The following is a 13,230-nucleotide window of genomic DNA, read 5'->3' on the forward strand; positions in this document are numbered from 1 at the left end:
AGACCCGCCGTGATTGCTTAGCTGCTATGGTGTTGGGATGCTAAGCACGAGGTCGCGGGAACAAATCCCGGCCACGGCAGCCGCATTTCTATGAGGGCGAAATGCAGAAACACCTGTGCACTTACATTTACGTGCACGTTAAAGAACCCAGGTGGTCCAAATTAATGCGGAGTCCTCAACTACGGCGTGCCTCATAATCAGAAAGCCGTTTTGGCACGTAAAACCCCATATAAAGAAAAATACGTTAAGTGGTTATTTCGCTTTGCATTGTTGTGAAAACGGTCGAATCGTAGACGTCAGAGTCTAAACGTTGCACATACCCCGCGACGAACTTAAGATGACAATTTTTATGGTCAATAAGGGTAATGTAAGAACCCGCAAGGCTGTTGGAAGCCAGGAGAACAAACTCTAGACAAATAAAAAAAAAAGCTGTACGCACAATCCTTACACTGGTTGAGCCGCGACACCGGCAACCAAATTCCACCTATATAGTGTTATCTTAATAACACTTATGGCCGAAGTATTGGGTAGGACTTGTCGTACACTCTACCGTGAAGCTGCATTTGCGTATCGCAAATCCGAAGAATGCGTCCCTCACATTACAAAGGGGTTCGTCACGTCTCCCACGTAGGCAGACGAGCGTACCAGCAAACCTTGCCCTGCGGACTCAGCTGGATGCGTGCATTCAGCGATACATACTTGCAATACGGATTACAAATGAATGTCATTCCTCATAGTGAGTTCGTGCGTGCGTGAAATGTTGACGGGAGACGCAGTAACGAACTTCGCTTCTTCGTCCACCCTGCAAATAAGCGAAGCGAATGTTTGACTGAGAATGTCTTGCCGCAGATGTCAGCCCTTCCCTAATGATTTGCGGTCATAAGCGATTTGCGGCTGCTTTTATTTTTTCCCTTGCCTGCATCGAAATACAGAACTAGACATCATCGGGCCTTATGATTCCCTCTGCTTCACCCGGTTCGGACTTATCGATCGTTATGTCCAACTGGCCGGGACACGTGAGCTAAATAAAGCGCTGAGCTTCGAGACCCCATTGACGGCAACTTTGCGCACATTGATCCGCTGCTCCACAAAAGGAACATGCAGCACGTCCTCACCGTCCCTAGCGATCTTGTATTTCTGTTCTGTTTATGACGACGTTGCCGTGCGTGACGCGTAGCTGTCGGGACCACAAGATGATCAAGTTGGGCATACTTTCCTTTTTTTCTTTTTTTTTTTTAGAGACGCGGTGCCTAATGATGCCAAGCGTCACGCCAGAACGGGAAACGCGTCGTTTCAATTTCGAAGAAGGAAAATGGACATTTTTTCTCGTTTGTTCTGTTTCTTCGCTGCCTTGAGCCTCCTTTGTTCGGAGCTCATTCTTCGGAGCGCGCCCAAGCGCTGTCTCTAATCGCGGCGCGAACGAGCAAGCTAAGCGGACCAAAAGAAATGCGCGCGCGCGATGAGCACACCGTCTTTGTTATGCGCTCACCTGCCTGATATGCGAGCGGGGAATTGACCCTGTAATGTCAAACGCGGTAGAAAAAATAAGCGCAATTGAATGGTGCTGAACCTAACATTTAATCACTATTGTATTCATACTAACTAGTAGTTGGTTCGCCGATATTTCTGCTACGGAAAACTCGCTTAGCGTGTCAAAAACGAGGCTGCAAGTTGTGCGAATCATCAAACTCGACGTAGATTATACGAGGGGCATTACAGGGCTGAAGAGCGCGCGCTCGCGTGCAGCGACTATAGTGTGGGGCTTGTGATTGGGACGGCGGTAAGTCACGGAAAACGGTGGCCCGACAGGACGTGTAAGGAAGGCGATCGCAGCACCCGGAAGAAAAGATGCGTGCGAACTTCACACTGAATATAGATAAAGCAACGAAACAATGAGTGAGTGAGTGAGTGAGTGAGTGAGTGAGTGAGTGAGTGAGTGAGTGAGTGAGTGAGTGAGTGAGTGAGTGAGTGAGTGAGTGAGTGAGTGAGTGAGTGAGTGAGTGAGTGAGCGAGTGAAAAGTATGGGTGAACGAATGAGAGAACAACAGTGACTGAGTTACACAACGAGTAAATGAGAGTGACAAAGGATTGAACAAACGGATGAATAATCCAGTACCAGAGTGTACTACTGGAAAAGTGTACTACTAACGAAAAAGTGAGAATTACTTTAGGCGATGGAGTTATTCGGCGAAGCGTGCTGAGCGAGATAATCGCCGATTCAGCAGGCAGTCGCCTAAGCGGATGACCGAGCGAATGAGTGAGCCATCTTCCTCTAGTTACTCGGCGAGTGACTCAGAGTGATCGAAGTATCGAACGAGCGAGTGAATCGCCGAGCGCACGGGCGAACGAGCAATCGAGTGACAGAGTGATTTCGAATGAGTGACTGAGAAGTGAAAAGGGATTAAGGAAGGAGTGATCCAGCCAGTGAGACAATCCTCTCTCCCGTATACTTCGCGGAGTGCCACCACGCGTAGTACAATAACGCCTCGGCTACAGGGACGGCATTCCCTAATCGCTCTCCATCCCACCTCGTCTCCCTCTCTCTCTCACCCTCTCTCTGCCTCCTTCCTCCACGACCGGCTCCGAACAAGAGGGTTGTCGCGTGCGTCGAGTTCAATTTGCGATCTCATTCGTCGCCCCGTTCGCCTGCTTTTGTGATCGTGGCGGCGTACGCCACTCCTTGCTAATAGACGATACCCACGCGCGCCTCGTGTAGGGCGCGCGCGCAGGCCGTATCCCAGACTCGCGCTGCTGGCCGCGCTTTCGTGTGTGTGGGGGGGGGGGGAGGGATGGGGGACTTCCCGGGAACGCATAGTGAAGTACACCCGCGCGCACTTGCGCCCGGTTCAAGCGCGACTGTGTACCGAACGACCGTATATTGAGAGAAAATGGATGTGGCTCACACTCGCACAGTTTCGCGTTTCTTTTTTTTTTTTTTTTGAGGGGGGGGGGGGACCACGGCTCCTCTCGAGTGTGAGATGGTAGTGACGCGGAGCGCGTGCATTGGTTTCGCGTTCTGAAACGTGCCCCTACAATCCCGCACACTTCTCCTTGCCCGCATCGCAAAACGTTTCGCGAAGGCTGTCGAAATTGAGCCTGCTACACGGGAAAAAAAAAAAGGCGAGCGATGAGCTATATCGCATTTGGTAATCAGACAAGGCTAAGAACGCGAAGCGCGCGCTTGGAGAGTATTTCCGGGGCTGCTCGTACTGATTACAGTCTGCCGACAAATCGGAGGGGAATCCTTTGCCAACGATGACGTTACTTGGGCTGCGGCCTTCAAATGCAATCTATGGTCACGCACATTATTGCGAAATGCGCAGACGACGGGACATGCGAAAAACTGACAGGACATTGTGCTGACTATCAACTGATTCTTCATTGGAAGCTACATAATAGTAATATATGCTCTTTAATTCTGTTGTCTTCCTTACATTTCTGCGTTGCTTCGAATACAGAATCAACTGATATCCAACGCATTGTCCTGTCCGTTTTTCACACGTATGGTCGTCTGCGCCATTTTGCCGTATATGTAGCGTCAGAAATTTTTCCGAGATTAAAAAAAAAAAAAAGAGAAAGTAAGGAGAAATGAAAAGAGCAAGGCAGCTTAGCCAGAGTTGTATATCAAATCTACGTTAAAGCAGAATCGTCTGCATGTTACCGGGCATAATGAAACAGCGAGGAAATATAATCTTGTAGGCGTAGGGCTTATAGGAATACAAATACAAAATATTTTTCGTTGTACTTGTTCAAAGCTTTCCAGAACAAGACCGACATATAGAAAGAGTGTGAGAAACAGCGAGCTCTTGGCGAAATTACCCTTAGCGCGCCGCAGTGGAAACGGTGAATAATTGCTAAGTGCCTCTGAAGCAGTTCTGCATAATTTTTCCCCTTTCAACATCCCTGACTTATTAAAATGAATGTCACCGATGACTCCAGCTCCAACACAGCTTGTTACAAGAACTTTGCGTGATACCTCTGCAACTAATAATAATAATAATAATAATAATAATAATAATAATAATAATAATAATAATAATAATAATAATAATAATGAGCAACGTTAAAATAAAAAAGTCGCAGGTTCGCTCGAAAAGCGAAACATCGATTGCGATAGCTAATTAGTAGACAGCAATACGAAGTAAGGGACAGTAGTTTAACCGGCCGTATAAACTTGGAAACATTCGCTTACTACCTGAAATAACGAGCATGGTGTCAGCGCTCACAGGCAAACATGAACACATCACACTCGATGACCGCGGGTCACTCGCTGTCAAAACGGTGGCGCGAGCAGGCGCGGCGGCAACAGCGAGCGAAGTGGCCTTCGTGCTGTCTATCGCTTCGACGCAAACAGCAGCACGCACGAAGGTGTGAGCCGTCTGCAGATCGCTTTCGAGACACGGAGCACGTGACCCCGCGCCTCCGCGCGCAGTACGCAGTTGCTGGCAGAGTAAAAAGTCCCCTCCCTCTCTCCCGCGCTGCCTCCTCACTTTCCTACGTTTCGCGCGCAAGATTGAGCCGCGATCGTCAGTTGCCCTTACGCACAGTCGCGAAATGCGCAGTTGCTGCCAGAGACCATCGACGTTCCTTTTCCGATCGGCACAGGAACCACGCGGTCACCCGAGACTAACTCATGCTTGCCATATTGCAGTGTGCGAGCACGCCAGTTGCTAACACTTTCTGAAAAAAAAAAAAAACATTTACCGTTATTGAATATGGTATCACTGGCATCCTTGCCTGAGCGTCGCCTGAGTGTTACACATGGCGTCTCTTTTCTTTTATACTTTTTTAATTTGAGAACTTAAAATATTGTCTGCGGCACGCAGCTCAAATCTATTCTTGAAATTGAATCAGCCGAAGATGCAGACAGTATTTGCGCGGGATACCGGAGTTCACAATCGACTAATTACCAAAGCTTTTCCGAACCACATTTAAGCCAATTGCATTGTGGCATGACTTGCAGTTTACGAATTGCAGCCGGTGAGTTTACCAAGCATACCAAATATGAATAAATTCCGAAAGCGACAGCTGTTTCAAGATAAGTGTTTCCAAAAAGTGCAGCGAGTTACATTGGTCTTCCTGGTATACTAGTGTGCTACAGCTCACTAAAAAGGAGTTTTGCTGTAAAAGTAACTGGAACAACAACGCATTCTTAGAGAAAGTGTGACGGTGCTTACCTGAATACTATAGTGCTAGCTTAAATAATACGTTCCGAGTGGATGCGCCTTGGGAAGTCACTTGTTTCATTTCGTGAATAGCAACATGTCCTAAAGCGACTAGATAAAAAGTTTGTTAGTAAAATTTTGTTAGTTCTTCAACTATTTCTATTAATTTCTTGCGAAATTTTCATCTGCCTGTACGAGTGATCCAGTGCTCAATGAGTATATTGAATCTACATACCACAGGCGACATTGTTAAGGTCTATCATTACCCCCCCCCCCAAAAAAAAAATATAAATAAGAAAGGCGATTCTTTGTGTATGTATATGTACCCATTTATTGCAACTAGCGCTTTCTTTGTGTTTCGTCTTTTCGCGGCCTCTGTGGCTGTGCGCTGCAGACTTGCGATAATTTCACGCCAGTAAGCTCAAGCTTGCGTCATTTTCAATCTGGTCCTGCGATGACAACGACAATGACATCACAAACGACGACGGGACGCTGACGGCTACGAGAAGGCGAGGGCTGATGCCCCTTTTCTTGATGTTTTCTTTTCTAGAGACTTTTCCAAAGAAAAAAAGAATACTATTCATAACGACAGCCGCGATTAAGGTGGAAAGAGTATACATTCAAGTGGCTCTCAGTCAAAATACAGGGGGAAAATGAAAAAAGGGACCGCATCAGACGTTATCTCGTGAGTAAAAATTTGGAGGACGCTTCGCCTTTAAGAGCGGAACGCGATAGCCCATTCAAAGATCCCTTGACTGAATCTCACGCTTCCTGGCAACTGGAGCGTATGTAACCGTAATCTTTACCGGGAAACGGAATAATTTTGACCATCTAGGCTTCGTTAACGTGCACCCAATGCAAGGTGCACGAGCGTTTTTTTCGCATTTGGCCGTTACCGAAATGTAGCCGCGCAGGCGGAACCGAATCCGCGAGCTAGAGATCAGCAGCGCTACGCCGTAGCGACCGCACTACGACGGCCGGCCACAAGGCTTCACGAAAAAAAAAAAAAGATTATCCAGCGGAAATATTTAGCAGCAAACAAGGCTATGTCGGTGCGTCTTATATCTCAGATAAACTGTACCTACACACAGGCACACTTCCGAAGGGTTGAAAATTGAAAAATTAAGGAAGTCTGCTATTATAGCTGGCTCGTTTGTTTGTTTTTTTCTCAAAAGGACCAGATACGCAAATAAGCAGCCTCACACGAGTTTGTATCTCAAAACCCGCGGCCTCACCGAGCGTTAGACCTAACTTGATATCGAACTCAGACGTGAGATTAGAGTCAGCATTCTTGATCTCACTCTAGCCTTTCAAGCGGCTGCCCACCTCGCCTCACCTCACTTTGCGTGTTAGAAGCCGAGCTCGTGAGTTAGGAACCTAATGAGGTTGCCCGCTTGTCCTCGTAGAGCGCAAACCGTGCGGGCGACTCTTTGGCGGTGTTGTCGCTTCTTTAGTACCGTACGCTTTGGTGGAATCCGCACGGCAGAGAGCACGAATTCGCGTGTCAAGTTGGTTTTTAGTATTTTTCAGTTTTCCCCCCGAGACACGCTCGGGGCGCGCGTGCGGGCTGTGAAGTTACATCAAGCGGCAAGCTCTGTTTCAGAAGGTATCCGCGAGCTCGCAGACTTCGTCGAGCGAGCACAGTACATTGAATGAGTAAAGAGCAAGGCGCAATAGACCAGGACAGAAGAAGGACACAAACGACGGGGCCAGCGCCTGTCCTGGTCTATTGCGCTTTGCTCTTTACTCGTTCAAGCATGAACCAACTCGCCCAAGCAAGAGTTTTACTTGGGCACGGACAGAACGAGCGAGGTACACACGTGCTCCCTCGATGTCAACAGGCGCAAATCAATAGTCATCAACCGACGTTTCCGCGGCAGCGTTTCTCGGCTGACACGCGACAAGTATATTTGAGTCCAGACGGTTCTAGAGAGTCGCCCACTATTCGCGTGCCACCTGGCGAACTTCCGTAAGTAATGCGCTATATACGTGTCTCGTCGAAGCGTTCGCCGTCTTTGCATAGTTAATAGAAAATTGCATGAAAAAAAAAGCACGCGCCTGCCAGGATACTCAAAGTCTAAAGACATTGTCTCTCGCTGTAGACATCGACTCCAGCAATGGTCAACGCTAAATGTATAGGAAAGTTCGAGAGCTGTAGGGAAGTCACATGAACGCAGAGCGAACACCAGAAAGTGCTTCCATGGAGCTTTTATTCTCTACGCCTCACTCGGACAGACATCGATCAAAGAAGCGTTGCCTGCTCTGTGCCTTAAAATAGCATCATCGAACCGATCGAATCAGATGTGTCCCTCAAACAATGGCAGCTCGCAATAGAACGGTCGATCGTGGCACCAACATCACTACATAGTGTTCTGTTTTGGCATTCTGAGTGCCTCAGATGCACTCAACAGAGTGACGGCACTGGAGAAAAAAAAAAAGCAACGACATTCAGCTTCCAGTAATACCACGCTGACCGCTTATTGTTTACCGTAATTAGGCTATACGACTGGAGTCCGGGCATATAGCACAGATAAAAATGCCATTTTGATCGTGCAAGGTCAGATGTCCCTTCATCCAAATAAGACTGTAGATGGCAATCAGGTATGCTAGACCATCGATCATTCCAAATGCCCGACAAAAAAAAAATCTTTTTTTAACCAAGGCAAAGGTTCTGGGTGCCTAGCCTCGAACAGCTAACAGCCAAGAAAGCCACACGAGCTGTTCTACAGTACCTGAAGGCGACACACTTGAATGCATGACTGTCGATACGTGGAACCTTGATTAGTGCGTGCGATTGATTTAGACTCGTGCATTCTCTCTCTCTCTTTCTCTCTCTCCTTCGCTCGCTAGCTGTTGAAAGATGCAAGATTATCACGCCAGACATGCCTTGAAGGGAATGGTTTCGCCGATGTGCCGTTCATGTTTAATACCCGCAATATATTTGAACGGTTAGGCTTAGACAAATGTTAAATACGTTGAACACTTGGATATTGCAGCCGTAAACTCGCAATTCTGATTGCTGTACAAAACAGTACTTCATACCACATGTTTATCGCGAACGGCAACATCACTATATACGAGTAGGCTTAGATCCTTGGTGGCTCCGTTGCATAAATTTCCCCTTGGCTGTGAGTATCCCGTACAAGTTGTGCTTATCAACTACTGCGACTACAGCACAACACCCCGCGGCCTTTGTTGTCACAGTAGGCGAGGACATCCGAGCCGGTAGTGTCTGTCAACATGGCAACTCATACATGGCCACCTTCGCCATTGCAGATGACCCGATTCGTTTCCATGGGACGAATGCGGTAACCACGGCGTTGTATCCTGGCAGCGAGCGCGTGACAGACTAATTGCGCAATTATCGACACGCAAGCGAGAAGGATAGACCACAATTGAAGACGTCATGACTGGACTACAAAACAGGTCTGAACTCAATGTCACCGAAGGGCAATGTCACGACAGAAAGTGACATGCTTTATTGCGTACTCGAGTTACTAGCCTAGCGAAATGACTGAAGTAGTACTCCAAATGATTAAGTGGTTGATGAAAAAAAAAAAGAACATAGTGGAATAAATAAAACGCTACGCAAACGTCAAGGAAACGTCATGAGCGAGCTGTTCTTTCCAGATGCAGCGGAAGGGAGACCACCTAAAGGAAGAATACGCTTTACGCTGTAATTCATAGCTTTAAATTTCATTCCGATTATCGTCTGATACTGTTCGCTAAGTAGCGGTGTTTATTATTAGGCAACGAAGGGCAAAAGACTTCACGTGTGAAAACTAGATGGCGACGAAAAAAAAGAAAGAGAAGCCGCTTCCAGAAGGAGACGCAACTTGCGCCTGTCTCAAAGCGAAAGGGGCGGAAATGGTGCAAAAGAAAAGAAAACTGACGTTAGCAGACAGATTTGGAATGAAACAGTTTCGAGAAGTGAAGCCAGCGCTGACGTTACTAATGTGTCACATCAGTTCAAGGGCGTCATATGCTATGATCTCGAGACGTGCATGAAGGACATCACGACAACTTGCGTGGTACTATGTTCGAAGTGCTATTGAACAGCGGGCCTTCCATTTTAACCATGTCGCAATGTTTTTGAGGTACTTCCTTGAATGTTACGAGCTAGAAACATTCGAATAAATGTCCCTCGACACTCTTCTTTCTCTTCGAATCGGTATTCATGTTCATTACAGCGAAAAGGCATTGATCCTCTGGCCGTTGTCGCCCAGGTCTTAGAGGCAGTCATGCGCAAATATGTCAAGCTATTACTACGCTTCGGCTTTGATTCCCTTCATACTTCGCCTTGCTTAATCGCTATGCACCTTATCAAATGCTCTTGCAAGGAAAATGTTGATGTAGTTCGGAGTATATGAGGATAGGTAGGCCAACGTGCTAGCGATAGAGGTACGTCGTTTCTATAACTAAACTTGGCAAATCTGTATTCGTTGAAGGGACGTTACGTGAAACATACGCTTGAAAGAATCAGTTGAGTTACCAACCGTTAACGCGCGGGACTTTAAATTCAGTGCGGGTCCGTTACGATGTTTTCGACGTCCTTCTTTGACGTTGCAAGCAAGACAGATTCGAATAACTGTCTCTCAGCCGTCTTTTTTGGCGACTATCGAAATCATGTTGATGACTGCACCTGTTTTCGATGTCGTATGCTTGAACCACGGACTTCAAGCTTCATCAACATGCTACAAGGAGTTTGCCTTTTATTCCTATTTGGCAATGCGGTTATTTACTACTCATCAAGTCTATCTTGTAATGCCTCAATTAATATTAAAATACACCTTATTCACAATCTCCTGTGTCGACCATGTGTATTCGAAAAGGCTGTCGTCACTGCTGTGCCGATCAGCGGAGAGCTCTCAGCTTTGAGATGTTTCTGAAAGGGGACAGTCAGAAGCAAGTGTTAATACAACAGATTACTTCCTTAAAACAACCCAAGGATATCTATTGAGCGCGAGTACTGGTTGGGTTCCAATGGGACCGGTATTTCGTTCGCTATCCTAAATTTCCGTTCTCGTCGAGCGGTAATTCTCATGGTAAACTTTCTTGCCTGGCGGTTAATATACTGGTGGCTCACAAACAAGGCACTTTTTTGTGTATATAGGCTTAAAATTTCGGTCCCTAATACCTCGTCACTCATTTACCCATAACACTTCATCCCCCATCAATTCCCCTGGTGTTTGGTAGCTGACCAGAACCTTCAACCCACCCTACATTCTGCTGCTTTTAATACAAACACCTCAAAGTTCTTACGTTTGAGTAGCACGGTCGCTGTTATGTCGTCTACGACGGTACCAATAACTTGATCGATAACGCTTCGCTACCATGCGTAGTTGTATTTTGGACTTTACAAGTCGCCGCGAACCGTTTCACAGGTTTCGGGAAGAAGTTGCTCTGAAGATGTCCAAGGTGTCAGAGCTTGACAAATAATCTGCGCAGTGACGTCAGCACAGAGCATTTCATACTTCGCAAACAATACTCAAGAGAAGTGGAAGTTTGAAGGGTGTGGAGACTGCTGCCGCTTCCCGCGCAACAAGATTATCGCAGCAATCTCATGCCCAAGAAAGGTTTCTGAGGGGCGCACAAGTCGTGCTAACTGAGGGTACTGAGACGTCATTTTCCCACAAGTGGCGCAACCCATCAATGTGGAGTAAATCGAGGACGTGGGCCGTTTCCCTTATATGTAACGTGACACTTCTGTGAGACGCTTAAATACCGTTCTTACAGACGCTAACGCGTAACTTGACCTTCGCAAGGTTAACAAGTGGCGTCCTTTCTTACGCAACCGTAACGACACTCCCCCTGCCACAAAATACAGTGGCGAAGCGACGCAGCTCGACGACGAGCTGGGAGCCCCCTCTACGCTCGCCACTAGGGGTCGCTACTATCGGCAGGGGTGTGCGCGCCAGTGGCCCACATCTTGGCACTGTCCCGTTTCGGGCTGACCCCCTTTCTGTCTTCCCCCGCGCCAGCCCCTTTCCCTAAATTCCCTTCCTCGCTTCCTATGGCTTCTTCCCTTCCCTCGGGGGAAACGGGTCGCGCCGTCTCACCCTCTCCACTGCGGCGTGCTCCGTCACCCGTCCAAATCAGGACCGTCCGCCGCCATGTTTTGTGCCGGGGGGAAAGTTAATGCGGGCGACCCCAGACGCGCGCTTCGAGCGGACCCCCGCATTGCGGGAGCGAGCTGTCCGGTAGGGAGAACAGTGCTTGTTTTCTTGTGAACTCGGCTCTGCCTTATTTCACTTATCCAGTCTTTTGCGCCCCTTCTCTTGCTTTTGCTCCTGGATTCCAGGACTAACATGAACCATTGTTGGCGGCAGAACAATTGCGCCCATTCTATGCGCTCTATGAGCAATAAAAATGATATAAAGAAGTCCAGCCGACACCCGCAAACACAGCCGAGTGATTTCAGTCATGGATGAAAGAACCTGAAAGTAGACGTCTGTGATGCGTTTTAGATGAACGCGTTGAGAAAATTTGGTTCTTAAGGTTCATATCTCGGTGGTACTAGAGAGAGACGGTAAGAAGCACCAAAATCATCCCCCGTGATTTCGACTTACTAAATAAACGGACTTTGTAGGAAAAGGAAGCATCCCGACAAGGTCGAGCCAAGTAAACCATAACTGCGCACTGAAAGGTGAGAACTGAAAATGCAAAGACTACTTACCCAGGTCCGTTCATGCCCTGGTCGAACAGATTTCCTCTTCCGACCCCCAGAGGCATGTTGGCGTTGTCTGTTGTTAGTCAACCACTTACAAGACGAACGTCGAAGCTTTCCTTGATGGCCGCCAAGAAACCCGCGATGGGGCGGCCGTTGCTCGTCTCTCGTATTGCGGTCTTCTTCTTCCGAGTCGGGCTTTGACTGCCAAGCTCCGGGCTCTCGATTCGAAGCCACGGGGCCACCTCGAGACAGCAAAAACTAGACACACCGCCGCCACCACCCGCCCTCACCGTGGTGGCTCAGAGTTCTCCTAGACGCGTCGACGCTTCCATTGAGGATGACGGCCCGGTCAGCGGTCGTCTTCGTCTCTGCCCTCCTGTCTGGCGGCGACTAGTGGCGCTGCGGACTGACTACGTCGGGTCCCGGTCCGAACACCGGCGACGGCATCGGGAGGCTCGGCCCGCCGGCTGCGTCCGTCGAGTTGTGGTCACTTTTTCAACGAGTGTTCTCTCAGCGGACTATAGCACCCGTGGGCACGAGGCAGGGCGGTGGCACAGCCGACGCGGCTTCGTGATTCGCTCTTGGCAAGCGAAGGATCGCAGCCCGTGCTAAGCCGGTCGGTCGGTCGGACGGCGCCGGCGGACCGAAGACAGCGCTACGGGAGTCGATCTGAAAAGAGCCGCTAGCGGCCAGAAGGAGGCGAAGGAGAGGAGGAAGAGGACATCAGGGGGGAAACGCAAGAAAGAAAGCAAGGAGGAGAGAGTATTCTCCCCCGCGCGCTCACGGGGGATCGCGAAAGGAAGACCGATCGACGGAGAGGGGTGGCGGTTAGGCGATCGGGAAAGACGCGGAGGGAAGAACAGGCGGGCGGGCGCGAAAGAAAGGGGAGGGTCGGGAAAGTGCGAAGAGAGAACCCTGTGCGGCAACGCGAACGTCGGCGACGACGACGGCCGGCGCTGCTAGAAGCGGCGGCGACGTCGGGCTTTTTCCGCGCAGCGGCGACGCCGCCGGCCCCGGTGTTCGTTGGGTGCTCGTGCTGACGGCGTCGTTGCGCGACGTCGGCGAGGAGGTGCCCTGCTGATTGAGAGAGGAGGGGTGCGCGCCGAACCCGGGGGGCGGAACCGGGGCTGCGGTCAACGCGCCGCTGTCATTGGGCGAGACAGCCGGTGACGTCGCGGTCCGAGGAGTGATGAAGGTGGAGCCACGGCACCGCGACGAAGAAGTCGCGGCGCTTTTTCTCCTTCCCCTCGCGGCTAGGGCGTCGGTGTCGCGCCGATGGCGCGCGAGAGGGGAAACAGAGCGAAAATGGCGCTCAGGTAAGGAAAGGGAGAAGAGGTGCGCGCGGAGCAGGTTGCGAAGGGGCGGCGACGGTTCTCCGATGGGCTTTTCCTTCTC

The 13,230-nt window shown here is 49.3% G+C and overlaps 1 protein-coding gene across 1 annotated transcript in view; it reads right to left on the reverse strand.

The window, feature by feature from the left end:
- Positions 1-12,626, reverse strand: part of LOC142579757 (vesicular glutamate transporter 1-like) — a 231,426-nt gene extending 218,800 nt beyond the window's left edge. Inside the window, exon 1 of the mRNA XM_075690304.1 lies at positions 11,842-12,626. Coding sequence (XP_075546419.1) covers positions 11,842-11,897 — 56 coding nt within the window. The 5' untranslated portion in view covers positions 11,898-12,626. The remainder of the gene's footprint in view (positions 1-11,841) is intronic.
- Between the last annotated feature and the right edge of the window lie 604 nt (positions 12,627-13,230).

This window comes from Dermacentor variabilis, chromosome 4, assembly GCF_050947875.1.
Source record: "Dermacentor variabilis isolate Ectoservices chromosome 4, ASM5094787v1, whole genome shotgun sequence".
In the NCBI taxonomy this organism is placed as follows: domain Eukaryota; kingdom Metazoa; phylum Arthropoda; class Arachnida; order Ixodida; family Ixodidae; genus Dermacentor; species Dermacentor variabilis.